Source organism: Dermacentor silvarum, chromosome 4, assembly GCF_013339745.2.
Source record: "Dermacentor silvarum isolate Dsil-2018 chromosome 4, BIME_Dsil_1.4, whole genome shotgun sequence".
NCBI lineage: Eukaryota > Metazoa > Arthropoda > Arachnida > Ixodida > Ixodidae > Dermacentor > Dermacentor silvarum.
In genome coordinates, this window is record NC_051157.2 from 123318307 (window position 1) to 123336486 (window position 18180).

The 18180-nt window shown below is 45.3% G+C and overlaps 1 protein-coding gene across 1 annotated transcript in view; it reads left to right on the forward strand.

Annotated features, from left to right (window-relative positions):
* Positions 1–946: 946 nt before the first annotated feature.
* The window catches only part of LOC125944773 (uncharacterized), a 69512-nt gene continuing 52278 nt past the window's right edge, over positions 947–18180 (forward strand). The window contains exons 1-3 of the mRNA XM_049666031.1: positions 947–1005; positions 6654–6712; positions 7824–7839. Of these exons, the coding sequence (XP_049521988.1) occupies positions 6674–6712; positions 7824–7839 (55 nt within the window). The 5' untranslated portion in view covers positions 947–1005; positions 6654–6673. The remainder of the gene's footprint in view (positions 1006–6653; positions 6713–7823; positions 7840–18180) is intronic.

The following is an 18180-nucleotide window of genomic DNA, read 5'->3' on the forward strand; positions in this document are numbered from 1 at the left end:
TGTCCCACTGCCTGTCTTCGCCTCCGCAGTGTAACGGCTCCGGAGCTTGGGCACCGAAGGCGAACACTCAGATTTGTAGTTATTTTGCCGTCTTATCGGTGTATCAGTCTTTCTTTTAATGTACATTTTCCTTCGTAGCAATTCCAAACTCTGGTTGCGTCCGGCACACGACTGTGCTGTGCATCGACGGCGAACGCCAACGCAGTGGCGTGTTCACACTCGCCGCCACCGACGGCTCCCGTCGCGCTAATCTATATAAAATGGGCCGTGACTGAAGATTGGGCTAGTTTATAAGCAATTAAGAATGGGGAAGCTTTGCAAAGATAAAAGAACTACAACGGACAGAGAAGGACTGACACATGTCCGATCGGCGAAGCAGCTCAAGAAACAGAATAAGGAAGACGTATGTCTCCTTTTTTTTTCTCTCCATAATTTTTGTGTTCTTCGCCTATTTACATGATTAAATAAGCGAGAATGTTAACGCGCACAGCAAAATAACATCTGGAATATAACTGCTGGAGTTCCACGTGTTATCTTGCCGCGGTGAGCTCCGTTCGCGTGGTGCATTTGCATCACAATTTGCGCTCGTTTTCTGCTTTATATACTACTTGATGCCACGAATGTGATCTGCCTCGTACAAGTGACGACCTTTCTCAAAAGCAGACACATGAAAATGCGTTTTCCGGTGCGTCAGCCCTTAAAACCCGCAGTGCCAAATCACTGGAAGCACCGAGCGCCTTCGTCCCGTCGTCTGCTTCACATGCCAGTGCTCTGACAGGTGCCGTTCGCGGCGCTGTTCGCCAGCATATCCCCGGCGCGCCGCTGGCGCCTTACAACGGCCGCCCGGTGCCAACTGCAACATGCTAGAAGTGGCAGGTAATAAAAACAAAAGAACACTTGGTGTCGGAACATCACTTTGAATTAAGACCAAATGGGAAAGTGCACTCGTGGACGCCGTTCAACCTTGTTGTGCTTCCAAGACTGACCTATTTGCTCAGGAGGTCAGTAAGTATTCGTGTTCTATTCGGCATAAGTGTGTAAGTCCAGGGTGCTTAGTACCTGTATTATAGGAGTAGTACTGTTTTACCGACAAAGCGAGCTAATGGAATCAATGTTACTCTTTTTACGCCTAAATGTGTTCGGTCTTGCTCGCGCAAGACCGAACACGCAGGCCGATTGAATGATTACTATACTAAATGTGGAAAAACTAGATGTTTGAGATATATAAGAAATGTTTTCAATGCTACATGACCTTTGAATATTGTCTAATGAATTAAAGCCCCATACAACCTATCAATAATTTAGTGATTATAAAAGCTATGCAGCGTAGAATATTCAATTAACGAGTGCTGATATTGGCTAGTCATGGCTGCTGAGCGTGCTTTCAAATTGCGACAGCTCTTGTAGGCAGATTTCAAAGAGGCTCACTTGCGGTACCACTATCTTTAATTGTTGCTTCTTTAACTCTATTCCTGCAGCCTCCTGAATGTCGCTATTTAGTGATGCAATCGTGCGGGTCATAGGCCCAGTGTTGCCGTCATGCGTAACTTGCGTGGTCCGAAGAGATACCAGAAATATAGTCGTTGTACAGGCGGCATCGCTTCAGTTACTTCGTAGAGGTTGATAAGCACAACGTATATCTTTTTCTAGCAATTTATCGTGCTGTCACGAGCATCAAGAAGTCTATAATGCCACCTGGTGTCGTAAGGCAATTCTTGACGTTAGAAGTGCTCCGGCTACGCGAGCACATCTGCCATTGCTGGACATACATGACTTCTCTTGCCGAATTCGCACCATATATAACAAGCAAGTTTCCGCATGCAGCTCTGTCTGCTCCCGAAGGTTGCAAACACGAGAGGCGGCTAACGTTCGTTGACATGCGGATTGAACATCACCGACATTTGCTGTGTTTGACTTTTGATGTGTCTCTGTGTGTGTTTTAACTACGAAACAAAAGTTCACTATGCACGGAAATAAATAGCACTCAATAGTTAGTTTTTTTTCGCAATATTAATGCTAAAGCTTTAAAATCTGGTAAATGATTTTTTTTCTGGTCATATATATTTCTGCCTACGTCAACCTACACTATTTACTACATATATTCGTCACTAACTTGCATGATAACATTTTAGAAATTAGAAACAAGTTTCCAAACGCCGATATGCACCACTTCGGCGACTTCACCTACCCCGACATTGACAGGCTTAACTTGCGGTGTTGTTCACGAAGCTGTTGTGATTTTATTAACCTCACACTTAATTTTTCCTTGATTCAGATGTTGGACACGTCCACTAGAGATTAAAATATATGAAATTTAGTAGAGTTCTGTAATCTGCCCTGGAAACTGTCATCCGTATAACCAGCATAGATGGATTTTGTGACCATCACCGGCAAAAATTAACAATCAACAATCATCCACTATACGCAATGTGATTCCAAAGTATATATCGAACTATAAAAATTTGCCGCGTATCTGCGTGCTTCGCTGCAAATGTCGTCGAAAGACGATAGTCTTCTGCCGGCCGTACTACATGAGTGCTGGTCTGATCCGCGGCCACCCGTGATGCTGTTCTCGTACCATTTCCGTCCTGGCATGAAGGTTTGTTTGAACAGATTTCATTTTACCGCATTATTTCATCAAGCGGCCATTCATGTTTTGCCCTGCCTCAGACAGCGCTTCCTTTATGTTGAATCGGCCGCATCTGGCTGGCATTGATAAAATTGAGGAGGCGCTGCGTGAGACATGGACGCCATCTGGCAATACATCGAGAAACATGAGCTTGTGCAGAGGGTTTCCTTCCTCAATGGCAGAGGGTGCTCGTCGGCGCGCAGTCGGGGAACGTCGTTCGTCGGCGCGCATAGCATGGCATTTTAAGCGCAGCTTAAGAAACTAGGGTCTTTAGAGTTACGTATCTATGTATTTTCTATAAAGCTAACTTTGACGCCATCAATGACGGCCTGTGAAGATTTTCCGAATCCTTTCTAAAAACATTTCATCTAGGGCGGTAAATGATAACTTGACTATGCACAAAGAAATAATATTGGAGCTAACTTGCACTCATATACCCCGCATTTCCTTGTGCGTAAACAATGGAAAGCCTTGGTTCTACCAGACACTTCAAACACTAAAGAACAAAAACAAGCGTCTTTTTTAAATAGCGACGCGTGCTGGCATCGAAGCATCATAAACAAAATAAGACTTAGAGAGGCCATACTGTAACCACATTCGTAATGCTATAAATAGATTTTATTCGCATGATCTGCTTTCTCTTATTAGAAACAAACCCTAGAAGATGTCTCACACGATTGCTCCTCCGAACACTCGTGATGATATAGCATTGCTAGACGACAGTGGGAACCCGGTTGTAGCTGAGGACTGTTCAAGCATACTACTATTTTACTACTATTTTACTAACGAAGACGATTCCAATATATGCCACGACCTCCTGAAGTAAACTACCAATGCATGTTAGCAATACTCATTTATCTCAAGGAGTTTTATCATTAATTAACAAACTTAAAATATCGACAAGGTCTGGCGTTGACGACATTAGCACGAAAATTCTTAAAAACACTAGCAGCATTTCCAGCATCATGTTATGTCACATTTTCCAAAGGTCCTTATGAACTGGTGAGATACCAGATGATTGGAAGGTAAGAAGTATAATCCCGATTTTCAAAAACGGCGATAAACACTCTATTACTAATTACAGACCCATATCACTAGTGCCCCATGCAAAATGCTTGAACATATTATCGCCTGAAACATTGCTCAGTTTCTAGAAATTAATGGCTTTTTTTTTGACAAAGCCGCATGGTTTCCGGAAAGGCCTTTCATGCGAGACACAGCTAATCGAATTTACTAACAAACTACTTCAGAATATAGACAAAGGTTTTCAGACTGACTGCATATTCATAGACTTTTCAAAAGATCGCGTAGCCCATAGCCGCATAATATCTAAGTTATCATGTCTTCACCTAGATTCCTTGACAACGTCGTGGATTCAAAATCTCCTATCCTCTCGCAAGCAGTTCACAGTCGTAGGTAATCATTCATCCGTATTAAAGGACGTCACATCTAGAGTTCGTAGGGAAGAGTTCTAGGCCCTTTATTGTTTTTAATTTTCATTAACGACCTACCAAAAGAAATCACATCAAACATTAGATTATTCGCGGATGACTGTGTAATTTATCGTAAAATTGGCGGTGGTATTGACCATATCAACTTTCAAAAGGCTCTTTACAAGATCACTAATTGGTGCTTATGTTAGCAGATGACCCTTAACACGCATAAATGTATGTTACTTACCTTCAGCCATAAACTTATCAGCTCCACATTTAACTATTTACTTAACAAGAATTCTTTAAATGAAACATCTTTATATAAATATGTAAGTATCCATCTGACGCCAAGCTTATCTTGGTCCAACCATATCGAAAAAATAACCACGAAAGCATCACGTACGCTTGGTTACTTAAAACGAAATCTTTGGGGTGCACCGTCAACTACAAGAACGGTAGCCTACCTAGCATTCGTTCATCCTGAATTTAAATTTGTATAATACATATGGTCACCTCACCAAGCATACCTAATCCAGTCTCTTGAAGCGATACAAAACCATGCGGCGCGTTTATAGTTTGCGATTACACACGACACTCATGCGTCACCGAAATGAAGTCAAAACTGCCAATTCCGTCTCTCGATTCACGTCGAAACATTTCACTCATCTGCCTCCACCATAAAAGAATTTACGGCTATCACACTTCTACGCCACCGCTTGCTCAGGCCCATCATACTTCTCGTCGTCTTCATAATCACCGAAGGTTGCAACGCCTGTTCGGCCGAACAAAAGCATTTAATTTATCTGCTTTACCATGGGCTGTGTCATATTGGAAGGGTCTTCCAGATAAAGTGGTCGATATGTGCAACCCTGATGCATTTAAGGAGGAACTGCATGTCTTGTTTTAATAGCTTATCTCGTCTTTTTTTTCCTTTTTTTTTCGTCTAACATAGTAGAAATATGTAGCCACTGTATGTCTGAGTGGCACTAAAGGTCTCACTTTTGCCGGTCTTACTTTAGCACTCGCACCGAGCAAAATTTTCGTATCCGCATTTATTGCTCATTTCCTCGGTTTTCGTATGTGCATTTACTACCCTCATCAATACTGACCCAACATGACCTGTGCATTGAAAAGTTTTGTTGTTTTAGCTGATAATATGCTGATTACTCGCATTTCAAAACTCGAGAACATTCGCTCCATGTTATTGGTGTAAATTTTTTTTGTATAACCCCTCGACATAATGTTCCAATAGGAACCTGTGATGTACCTGAATAAATAAATAAATAAATAAATAAATAAATAAATAAATAAATAAATAAATACTAGGCTGCAATTGACGCCGGTGAGTATATTATGGCCCTGCTAATTCCAAAGTCCCTCTCATCTTATAATTCAGAACACTACAACCTGTGAATTGTGGTACCACTAAGAGGGCAACTGGGTTAATAGGATGCGAAGCAAACTGTACGACAAATTTAGCGCTCAACTGCTCTGCGTTCCCTATAAGTTGCAACAATACGCGGATGCTTTAGATGCACAATTTGGCATTTATTAAAAACAATGAATTAAAACAGTGATTCTGTCATTAAACAGTACATCTTTGCAAGAGTGGGCCTTGCATCTTCCTCACTATAAAATTGATTCCTCTTTCCTTCTCTCTGAAATGAATACTTGTTGTACTATCTGTAATTTGTATGCTGTTTCAGCCAACATATACATTCGCGCGCACACTAGCACCAGGTTTACAGTCAGTAGGTGCAGCACAAAACATGTGGCTCGCCTTTACTTCCTTTCTCTGATCGGCTCCTAACGAGGCATGGTAAGGAACATATAGGAAGCATTGACGCGTCGTACAAGTGAATTACCATAACTATTAGAATAATTAGCACCAATAGCCTGCAAGTTTTGTCTGCTGTGAAGAAAGCAAATTGCTGATGCGCCAACTTTGCATAGTCTTGAAGAATACTTCTGTGCGTTTTAACCTGACAAAATAATCACACATTGCCTGGAGGGACGAAAACAACTGCGGCGATTCGCTTTACTACGCACTGCGTCGCAGCATCTGCCGTCGTGTCTCATGAGTAATTAACTTAGTGCGTATGTTTGCATAGAATACTCTTCACGTAATGAAATAGCTTAATGAGTTGAAACATTGGGGGGCGGCTAAACAGCTGTTGTAGCTCCATAAAGAATCTCACGCCTGCCCTCCTTGCTCACAGTTTAATAAGACGTTTCGTGATCCGCTCAGCCTTCGGCGTCTGCTTTCTATGCATACAAACCGACGAACTCTGCACTTACCCCTGTTTCTTCTACAGAGTCGCAACTATGTCTTTCCTTGCAGATTTAGGAACAATGGAATAGCTGAAACTTTCAGCTTAAACACTGCATATGTGCCGTTCATATTTTGAATGAACTTTGAGTTCTGTTGAGGCTGTCAGGGGTGGGGGGAGCGAGCACGAAAACATTTATTTGTGCATATTCTGTTGTTCCTGATCTTTGCTTTACTGTGCCTTCTGTCGTAAGCTAAAATAGGGAAAAACAAGTTCCAAGCAGTCTCAACAAAGCGGTAATTGAAGACTTATTTGTTACAGCCGGCACACCAGGCAGCAAGATGCAGACGAAGGCTTGCATTGGAATTCTCTTATTGCTTGTAAGGAACTGTCTTGCATTGTCTTGACCAGAAATTAAGCATATGCATGATTTTGAAACAGCCAGTGCATAGGCATGCATTAATTCATCGGCCAACTTTGGCACTAATTTAGGACAATTAGAAAAGAAGTTACCTCGTATCAGAAAGCTGTAAATCTTGGAGAAACCTTTTTTATCTGCTGGAGAGTCTACTGACCGTGAAAATGGCACCTGTTGATAATTAATTTACTCAAAATGCATATCCATGTGAAGAGACATATAAGCTTTTGCTTAGAATGAAGCAATTTCACACCGGATTCAGGACCTGATTTTCTGCTTACGGAGTTGAAAAATACACGAAACTCAAGCCATAACCAACTTCGCTGTGAAACATGTGAAAGCCTTACAGCATGATACAGCGGTACTTTCTAAAATTCAGTTCATAGTGCCAAAGACGTTTATGCTTCCGAGAGCTTTTTTTCCTTTCACAGGCTGGAGAGCGAACACGGTCATTCTTTGCGTTTCTCACCTTTACACAATAATACTCGTATTTGAGAAATCAAACTATAAATTTCCGTTTCTCTGGAGCTTTCACTGGTATGTCAAACCGTTATGAAGAAAGGAGTCCAGATAATGCAGCGCATGCCATTTGCTCAAAGGAATACGTGACTATATACTTGAAGCATTGACCCGGGGCGGTCTTGTTGTAGAATGCTTGTGTTTTACAATATTCATCGTGGAATCCTATGGCTGTTGTAGTAAATTGGTCCCTCGACTACTATTTATGAAACCAGAAAATTGCTCCGTAAGTGCGATGCTACTATATGAAAATTATGAATGTTTAACTGCGAATAAACTGTCCGATAGACAATTAGCCGTAGCCCGTCTACGTTGTAACTTTGATAAAGAAAGCTAATCCTTGAAAGTTGCTGAAGAACCAGAGCTGTCATGATTGCCGTGGGAATACTGAATGCAGCTTTCTGTGCCCTGAAGGAAAATTGTAACATAGAACGTACACTTGCAAACTACGGATATATCATTTTACAGCGACATTTTGTGTGCGATTTTATTGGCGTAGATAGAATAAGTAGGTGGGTGCATATGATATTAAGTGGATGCCTTCATCTTTCCAGGTTACTGAAAGACAAGGTAAGCTATATTTACTACACTTTACAGCACAGTTTGGAGCGCCACTTGACTAATTAAAATATTTTTTAATTGTGGATTTCAACTCAGTGTGCAGAAACTGCACGTATTGGAGTGCTCCGGATCAACTTTGAGCATCTGAGTTACCGTAGCGCCAACCAAATCACAGCGCACCAGCGTTTTTGCATTTTGCCTTCATGCGATTGTGGCTGCCGCGTCCAGGAGGAGGACTCGCGACTTCGAGGTCAGAACACTGACCTGTACTATGCTGGATGCCGCTTCGCCACTCGCCGAGCCGGGTGCAGGTGAAGCCATCGCAAATGCGGCATCGTGCAGCAGCTTGTCCCGGAAGTAGGTCGCATGCTTCACTTACTAGTGCGCTTGGTCGTATAATATTGCGGCCGTAACAATTTTTCCTCGTGGTTTACCACGTTTTAGGGGCTCTTGTCGTCGCTTTATATCTGGTAAGGGTTATTATGATAATCTGAACCCCTATGCGATATTTTTTATTTCATAACGCGTTTTCTCAATCGCCAGTGTTTCTCGCGCGCGCCGCTCATGTTTGCGACGCTGCCGGTATGGCAATGACCAATTTTTGATGTCTATTCAAAAGACATCTCCCGCCTTCCTGGGTAGTTTACGCCATAATGAGCAGGTATCTTAGGGGAAGAAAAAAAAGATGCCGAGCTGCCATGCAGGCGAAGTGTCGCTAGAAAGTATCGAATTGCCGACTTCCGGGACAATTAGGAGCTTACTTCCGGCGGCTTCAGTTGATGACGCTCGATGCGCTATCCAAATGTAGCGATCAGTGGGTCAAAAGTGCAACGTCATAGTAGGAGAACCACCGCGGCGGACGACGACAATATCTACCATACTGTTTACATGAACGACGCAGTCGATAGTTATTTCACCTCAACGTCTGAATTATTTGAGCTGTCGCATATTGCCTACAGAGACACCTGACTGCTGCAGCCACCCAAAAGCAAGCCACACTTGTAGTACGGGTGTACCTTCTAGTGCGGTGAACGATCGAGTGTGGTTGCGCTTGGCGGCGCTGTAGAAGGTGCCCGGAAACGGAAGCTGTCGAAAAGGGGTGTCCAGTGATTTGCCGCAGGAATGTAGCCTCAACTTTTCCTCCCCCCGCCTCCTTCCCCACTGTAGAGTAGCAGGCCAGAGCAAACTAACGCTCAAACCGACCTCTGCCTTTCTTCAAATAAACCTCTCTCTCTCTCTCTCTCTAGCCTCAACTACAGGTGCATGATGTGCGATCATGCGATCAGTTGACCATGCTTCTCTCATTTCTTGTCGTTTAATGCAAGTTTTGCTTCCTCCTCGCTCTCATGATGTCGGAATTTGAATGCGCTGCCACTTCGGATGCCCGGTTATCTTAAAGTAAGAACTTTTTGGTTAAGAAAATGCACACGAACAGCGCAGCTGAGTTAATTCCGCCCCTCATTCTCCTTATCTTTTGAATGCGGAGACGGCGGAACAGAAGGGAGCACACCAACATGATTATGATCAGTGGCAATAACAACGTAATCTTCATAAGACATTTCAGTAGTGTGGTTTTCTGGGCCAGTTTGTGTATGGTGACAAGATAGGGAGGATCCCGCAATCCGCCTTTTTCCTGTTCCTGTGCTGCCCTCTGCCGCACGCGGCTGGAAACGTTTTGGAAGTGTGCCGGGGATTTCGCCGGTTGATTTGTGGACCTGCGTCCATGTTGAGTGCGCGTCGGGTGTGCGTTTCGTGGATTGCGAATAATTGTTAATGGCTTCTCTGGGGCAGCATGTCATTCCTGTACTCAATGTGGCACTCACCGACTACGGGGTGAGCAGGCCTGAGTGCACTGTTGTGCAAACAGTGCGGCCAAAAGAGGCACACTGAGTTCCGTCTGCCGACGCAGCTGCCTTGGAGTTTATTGTCGCTGATTTGTGCCCTTTGAGCACGATTTTTGTATTTTTTCGCACATTCTTTGGAAATTTAGCATATTCAAGAAGTCTTCGAGCGCAGCCTTCCCCGCCGGATTTATCAAGGCCGTGCACTTGTATACATCGACATCTACAGCCACAGCCACAGATCGCTGTTAGTGTCAAATATCGGAGCGAAGGTACATCACTGATATAAAATAGTGTTAAAACGTAGCAAAACATACATATCTTCACACGTGAGCCGTGTTCCACCCTGAGACGAGTCATATGAGCGGCCGAACTACTTAAACAACAGCAATTGGCTGTGATCCAGATACATATATTACGGGCTGATCATTTATTACTGATTCTCGCTTTATATAACTTCATCATAATTACAGTTTGCTATAAAGCATTATTAGAGAAATCTGTGCTCGCATAAGCGCTCATTTATAGGTCGTGTTGTTCTCTCGCGAAAACGCGGATGCCATCGCAGCAGAGCGAGATGGCTGTTTATGCTGCTTTAGCGAATGCACCGTCTCTTGTTACTCCTTGGACATAGGGGTAAGCAGTACATTACTCGAATTTAAAAATGTGCCAGCATAATAACGCGTACAGATCCACCCATCTGCGTAGCGAATGCGACCGGCAGCCAGGTGTTGGCACAGCTAGCGCTGTATCGCCGCTTGCCGCTAACTGTGTACGCACCGCGTGAAGTGAAGAGTCGTTGATTTCAAATCAGTAAGGCCAGAAACGAACACTAAAGGCAGTTTCCTTCGCCCTAACTGCTTACATTTCAGTTCAGGTGCGCTGGTAGCAGGTGCAAGAACTCGACGGCGCCAGGCCTAAATCTTCGCTGAACATGATCAACATTGGCTCACACTTGATGTTCTCGGCATGAGAGGGATGAAGTTTATGCATTTCAACTCCGTAGGCATCTTTCACTCATTTTGAGCACGATTAATGCAATTATATATACATATGTGTATATTATATGATCATATATACAAGCGAAGGCACAGCGGATATATCGTGTTGTCGGTTCGACGGCCGGTCGCGCGGGGTTCGGTCGAACGATGGCCGGCACGCTGATTTTGTAGGTGCCGTCGACAAAAAAGCCCAACACAGTACAACTCGAGCTTGTCGGCTGCATCGTTGTCGGCAAGATGGTCTCATCGACCCAGACCAATGTTGGCGTGAGCATCTTGTCGGTTTCATAACCACTCAGTATTACCGCGCCCTATAAACGAGTACGTGAACTCAGGCGCGCACTGCCGCCACTAGCAAGGAAGGGCCCACGCTGCAAAAAAGACTTCGCCAGGAAGCTGATGATTTTAAGAGTCGCCCAAGTGTAGCACAGGGGTTTTTCGTTAAATTTGCTATCCATCAATGAAAGGCGGCAACTACGTGGCTCAGGGTGCAGTCCGGACCACTCGGACGAGACACTGGCCGCTTTCTGTTTTAAATTGGAGTTGCAGTTACGCTGCGAACGATTTTGACACCACAATGACATCGCGGTACCAGTGGAGTTTGAACGCGGTACACGGCACCGGCACCGCGGTACACAGTACCCTTTTCTTTCTTTTTCTACGAGCAGACAAGAGAAGTACTGCATTATGACACTAACGCGCACCGACAGTGAACGCTTCGGTGGTCTCAGCACTACGACGCCTCGATGCCAGCATTCGAAGGGACGCTGGCATCAAGAAGCACTACCAACGCCACCTAGGTGGCGTTCACCGTACTCAGCACAGCGGAGCGTGGCCTCCGCAATTAGCTCTGAAAATGTTTCTGAAGTTGATCGCGGAGGCTGCAATTACGACGCGCTGTACGCGCTGATTTGACTCGGTGACGATTCAGTTACGTGCTTTGTCTTGCGCGTTGTATTAGTGTGTCAGTTACGTGCTTCGTCTTTCGCGTTGTGCTAGCGTGTGCAGCGTAGTGCAGCTTCCATATGCACGACGGTTGCTCATGGTCATCGACGTTGGTAGTCGTGATGGAGGAGACGTGCCACCAGGCGTCAGTGTGGGTGCATCAACGCCTAAGGGCGCTTTAGCCACAAAACACCAATAGACATTATATATCAATTCTTTTTCTTTTGGTATATGTGTATTTCTTTCTGTATAAATAATTCAGTCGTCATTCAGCGCTGGTGTGTGTCCCCTTTCTTGTCTTGTCGTGTTTTTTGCGCTGTTCCCCTATCGAGGTAACATGGCGCTCTCGCAGCAACTATCTTTCGCAACACTTAATGTACGAGGGCTTCGGTCCCGACAGAAGGAGTTGCAGCTACGCCGACTGTTATCAAGCAAACGACTCGACATTGTCGCCTTTGAGGAGACAAAGATCGAAAGTGATGAGGACACTGCAAGGGCATTAGAGCCCTTTTTGACCGAGTACAATGTTTGTGTGTCTCATGCAGTTGGGTTATCGGCAGGTTGCCTTTTGTTTCTGAGAAAGACCCTTCCGTATACCCTTCACTTATAATGTAGACTCTGAAGGGCGGTGGATATGCTGTGATATTTTGTTGCGTAGCGTACCATGGCGCATCGTTAACGTTTATACATTCAATGATTCCGCCAAACGAATTGCCTTATTTGCAAATCTAGCTCCTTTACTGGATTGCGATCGTAATGTTGTTCTCTTAGGAGACTTCAACTGCGTGTGTGTCACAGACCCTGTGAACGAGGCGCAGACGCCGGACCAAATTCCAAAGCCGACTTATCAGCTTCCCAAAATAACCCCATGAAAGCAAGGACAATTAAGAATGGGCCCTCTGGTGCGCAAACGAACGCCGGTTGCTGTCCAAAGACCGAGTCAGAGCCCAGAGTTGTCAAAACACAACAAAATATATTCTTCACACAAGGCAGTTACACACACACTTGCACGCTTAGGCTAGACACAACACAATACAATTCAGATGGGTATTCACAAAACACAGGAAAATAATTAACGACAAGCACTAAGAGTCCAAGACGTAAAGTACAAAGTGAAGAGGAACACTAAGTGTCCAATGGTATTCACCGTGTTGGTCTTGAAGTCAGACGACCTCGGCTTAGCTCGGGGCAAATCTCGAAGAAGGATCTTCTTCCGGAAATGCAGACGCTCGATGAACTCGTCGACAAGCTTGCCGGGGAATCCCCTTCTTCCGCACAAGGTCAGTCTCCACGTTATATCTCTTCACCGGAGCGCTCCCATCTGAGTCCTTCTGATTCTGGCACGCGGTTTTTATAGCCTTCGACGGTCGTTCTCGAACCTTCGGTCGGAGTCGTGATCCCGTAGCATGGCCAAAGCCTGGGAATCTTCTAGTCAATTCTCGCATCTTCGACCGCCGCAGTCGGAGCGTCGTCGAGGGGGGGGGGGGGGTGATGACTCATCCTGTTGGCGCACGCTCACGCTGTAGTAATCTCTCTCTCGACTCGCCTGGTGAGAAGGTGTCTCGGCGTGCGTGCTCTCTCACTCTCTCTCTCTGGTTACCGTCGCTTCGTCTATGCGTCTAGACGTCTAGACTCCGTTGGTCGCGTCGGCTGTTTGAGGCGTATGCGCTCTCCCCCTCTGTTGAAATTGTCGCGGGGCGGGCGTGCTTCTTTCGCAGGCTTGCGTGACACGGGTCGTGCGCTTTGATTACACGCTCTTTTGTGACTGTGCGACGTGAATGACCGTTCATTACCTAACATTCATAGATACAAAAGTAGTGAAGTGCTATTTAACGTCACTGAAAATGCGGGCCTCATAGATATAAGAGCACTGGGGCAAATATCTTGTTCATATACGCACATTCAAGAAAGTTCACATTCTAGACTCGATCGTATATATGTCTCGTCATCGTTGATTTCTAGAAGTCTCTTATGCAAAACTCACCCTATTTCGTTCACCGACCACTGCATGGTAACTACGCGACTAGGCGGAGACACTCGCGCTAGTTTTCGACCTCAGTGGGCACTCTGGTAGTTAAATTCGTCCATAATTGGTGATAAAATGTTTACTGGCCAGGTATGCTTAGCACTGAAAAAGTGCTTCTCCCTTGATTTGCCACTATTCGCTGAATGGGAGCTTTTGAAGCAAGAAATCAGATCAGTTGCCATTGAACTTGGCTCTATTAAGTCATTTTACAAAAAATATGAAGAGAAGAAATTGTTGAACAGTCTTTATAGCCTTCATGAGCTTGAATGTGGATCTCCTGGAACGTACGCTGATGACATTGCAAACGTGAAATGCGACTTGCAAAAGTTTGACGCAGTGCGCTGTAGAGGCGCCCGTGTTCGGTCACGTGATAACCGCGCCTTGCTTTCTGAGAAGCCGACCCGTGAAGCTTTGATTGATGAACGTCGTCACGCTTCTGCGAAAGTTATTACGGACATGTATGCGAAAGACGCACTAGTAACTGACAGAAGTATATTGTGTCTCAATTCGAAGACTACTACTCGGCGCTCTTCAGTGATGCTTCGTGATACCAGAATACGAAGCTTCTACAGTACTTTGCGTCTTTAATGACTATTCTAACTGATGAAGACAGTTCAGTCATTAGCGGTCCCTTTACTAAACAGTAGGTAGAGGTTGCCATTGATCAGTTACCCATGTCACAAACTCCCGGTCCCGATGGTATTTGGGTGACTTTTATAACACCTTTAAGTCCATTCTTACGCCTGTCCTACTAAAGATATTTTTAACAAGTTTTCAATTAGAGGACTTATCACAGTCTTTCACAAAAATCCACACAGTGTTAATACCTAAAATTACTGGCAGAGAAAAATTAGGTTCTGTTGATGGTTATAGACCGATTACATTGTCAAACGTTGACTACAAAATTTTTGCTAAAATGTTGTCAAATCGGTTGCAAGTAGCGATTTCAATTCTTATTGGTCCTCATCAAACATGTGGTATCAAAGGCCGTTCCATACAGACTGACATACACGTCGCTCGCACGGTTCTTGAGTACTGTTCGACTTCTTATGATCAACTTGCAATGCTCCAGATTGACCTCACAAAAGCATTTGATTGCTTCCGGCATTAGTTTAAATTTTCTTTCTAGAACACACCAATGTGGGATCCACAGTGCTTAATGGCGTTTGGCTTTGTTATAGTCATTGTACAACTCGCTTTGTTGTCAAGCGTAGCCTCTCACATCCCGTCCACATCCGTTCTTCCGTGAAACATGGATGCCCTAGGTCCTCGCTCCTCTTCGCCCTTTACTCGCTCTGTTAGCCGCTCTGAGCATTTTGAACTGCAGCTGTGCTCGTGGTTTTAATATTCTCGGTAATGAGGTAAAAGTGTTAGCATACGCTGATGATATCGCATTCTTCTGCAAGGACAAGCCCCGCATCAATAAAACTCTTGCTATCATAGAAGAGTTTGGTTCTGTCTCCGGTGCGCGGATGAATAGCACTAAGAGCTCAGGGCTATCGTTTGGATATTGGGCCATTACACCATCACATTATGCTGGCATTGAGTGGTCCTGTGTGCCGCCTAAATATCTAGGAGTTCCACTGCATGCCTACAAGTTCAGTGCGCACTACTGGAGAGAGCGCGTTCCAGCCCTCCAGCGCTAGACCTTTGTCCCGCACCATCTTTCAATATTTGTAAGAGCAGAAGCCTGCAACATGTTTTTGGCAACCAAAGTTTTCTATGTCCTTCAGGTTCTTTACTGCGCAAGGCTTTACATTCAACGTTTTCACAGGATTTTTTCAACGTTCATACGGTCTTCCAGTTTTGAACCTATGACACGCGACAACATTTTTCGACCAGGGTTAGGGTTGGTGCATTTTTATGTGCGACAGTTAGTCTCGCGCTTTCTCTTTTTTCGGGATAGCTCTCATCCGGTATTACGAGCTTTCTTGCAGGTTAACCTGGTTCATGTCCTGGCAGAATTGGTGGTGTCCCCAAATTTAATTTCTAGACCTTGTCTCTGGGGGTTTCGGCATGAGGTTATTTTTCTATTATTGCGATAGCAATTATATGGACACTTCAACCGGATTTCTGCCGTCGCCGTCGCCGTCGCCGTGAGGTTCCGTATAGATAAAATCTTCGCCGCGCGCCGTATGCCCCAGCGGAAGCGTGCGGGGACGCGCACTATCACGGCGAGCGAACGCACTCAATCTCCCACGCGCAAGCAAAGAAGCGGAAAGCCAGCGCCGGAGGGAGCAGGGGGGGGGGGGGCACTTCTCTGCCAACAACCGCGCTCGTCGCTCGTCCGCACAGTCTCTTATCTCTCGCACGCGCAAGCAAGGAAGCGGGAAGCCAGCGCCGGAGGGAGCGGGGGGGGGGGGGGGGGGGGGGCGCACTTCTACGCTGCCAACCACCGCGCTCGTCGTTCGTTCGACCGCACCGTCTCTTATCTCCACACGGCTCTGACCTTTATGCGCCGTGCATTCGCCACTCAGTTTCCGTTGAAGCGATAGACTGCACGTACCTTCGCCCGCTGCGCGGCGTATGCGCTCGCAGCCAGCGTTTTGACAGTCGTTGGCTGCAGTCATTCAGTGTGATCTATTCATGTTTGTTTGTGCGCGCTCACACCACGCTTGTTCATTCAGTTAGTAATAGTCGGGCCACATTTTCCAACGCACGCTACACATGCAATGCTGCCCAGATCGGCAGTGCAGCACTACAGGTGTGTCCCTTCGCACGCGCTGCCCACGGTAAGCGCTTCTCATCAACACCACCGTTTCACACGCGCCTTCTCGTGGTCATCGAGTCTCTTTTCATGTCGGTCTACTTACGCCGCAGCACACCTGCTTACTTAATCAGCTCATGTTTACTACAATTCATATTGCTACCAAGGCCGCTCACCTTACTTCGTATGACATTGCTGTGTTGCTATCGCATTCATTGCTTCGCCCGTAGGGCGAAACTGTGACATTTTTTTTTCTTTTCTGACTGTTCGCGTTTCTAAAGATTATTTGTTCAGTGTGTCACGAAAACACCTTTACAAATATTTAATCTCGGTGTTGTTCCCACCACCGTTTTATCGATCACATTGCCACATTACCAGGACAGGCTGTGCTTGCAAGAATGCGCAAAATGCCAGTTCCCCCTTCTACAAAAACATTTTTTGTACCTTTTTGTAACTTTTATGCCTGAAACCATTGAACACTGTTTTATTGTTTGTAAAGATGCCATTTTATTTTGGGATGTTATCCATAGAAACTTGCAAAAATATTTTGACCTAAATTCTCACGGTTTCCGATATCTTGTTGCTCCGCGTGATGATGTTCCATTCGATATGTTTTTACTGATAGGCTTGCATAGCCTATGGAAAACTCGTATGCAAGACCGAAATGCAGAAATAACAATTTCCTCAATATCGCACTTCGTTCACATGATCATGAACTTAAAGTACATTTACGACCAAGAAGAATGTCAGCCGGATGGGTATTTGATTAGGTGTTTAACTTCACCTTTCAAGTTTTTGTTGTGATGGACGGTGTTGCTGTGTGTGACGTTTTCTGTATATGGACTGCTCGTTGACGTGTGATTACTTATGTTCACCTGGTGCACATATTATTGTAAATAGTTCCTGTACATACAACATTTCATTCATTGTAATAAATACCATGTTAACAAACGCAAAATTGCCGCGCGACTGGCCGCTCGATGCGAATACATGCAAAGGCGTGTATTCGCTAGGTTCTTTCACGCTCGGAAAAACACTTTTATGTAGCAAGTATTGAGCAACAGAAAGCTGTATCGGTAGTTTTTCAAGTTGCTCTACAATTTTCTCATTGACACTTCTCATCTAGTTATAATATTTGAAAAGTTCAATAATTATTTAACACTAATTATGTAATTAGGCGGAATGCAATAAATGATCTGAGTATCTACAAGTGACTGCATACAACATTGCCTTGGTTCTGTCCAGCTACGGGGCATTTCCATATTTTAAAATCTTGTTGCACGATAATTGCGACACCCTGTATATGATTCAACTGCGGTTCGAAGCGCAGCTCGCAGATCTAAGTCCTGTCTAAGACCGTGTCTGCCCGGGGCACGGCCCGCTGCCACGCTTTAAGTGCCTCATCGTTATTAGGCACCGAGAAAAGGGAAGGGAACACCTTAGGGCCGAGCCTTATTCCTCGTCGTCCGTCGTCCGTAGCTCTGGTTTGTATGGAGACCGCTAGGGGCGCTGCGGTGCACATGGGCATTCGTTCCCGACGCGCGCTCTCTTTCTCTCTCGCTCCCGACACGCGCTCGCTTTCTCTCTCGTCCGTAGCTGTGGTTTGCATGTAGTCCGCTAGGGGCGCTGCAGTGCACAAGGGCGTTCGTTCCCGACGCGCGCTCTCTTTCTCTCTCGTCCGTAGCTCTGGTTTGCATGTAGTCCGCTAGGGGCGCTGCGGTGCACAAGGACGTTCGTTCCCGACGCGCGCTCATTGTCTCTTCAGCCAGGGATGATAACGGTCGGTGCACAAGGGCGCTCGTTCCTGACGCGCGCTCTGTTTCTCGCCTC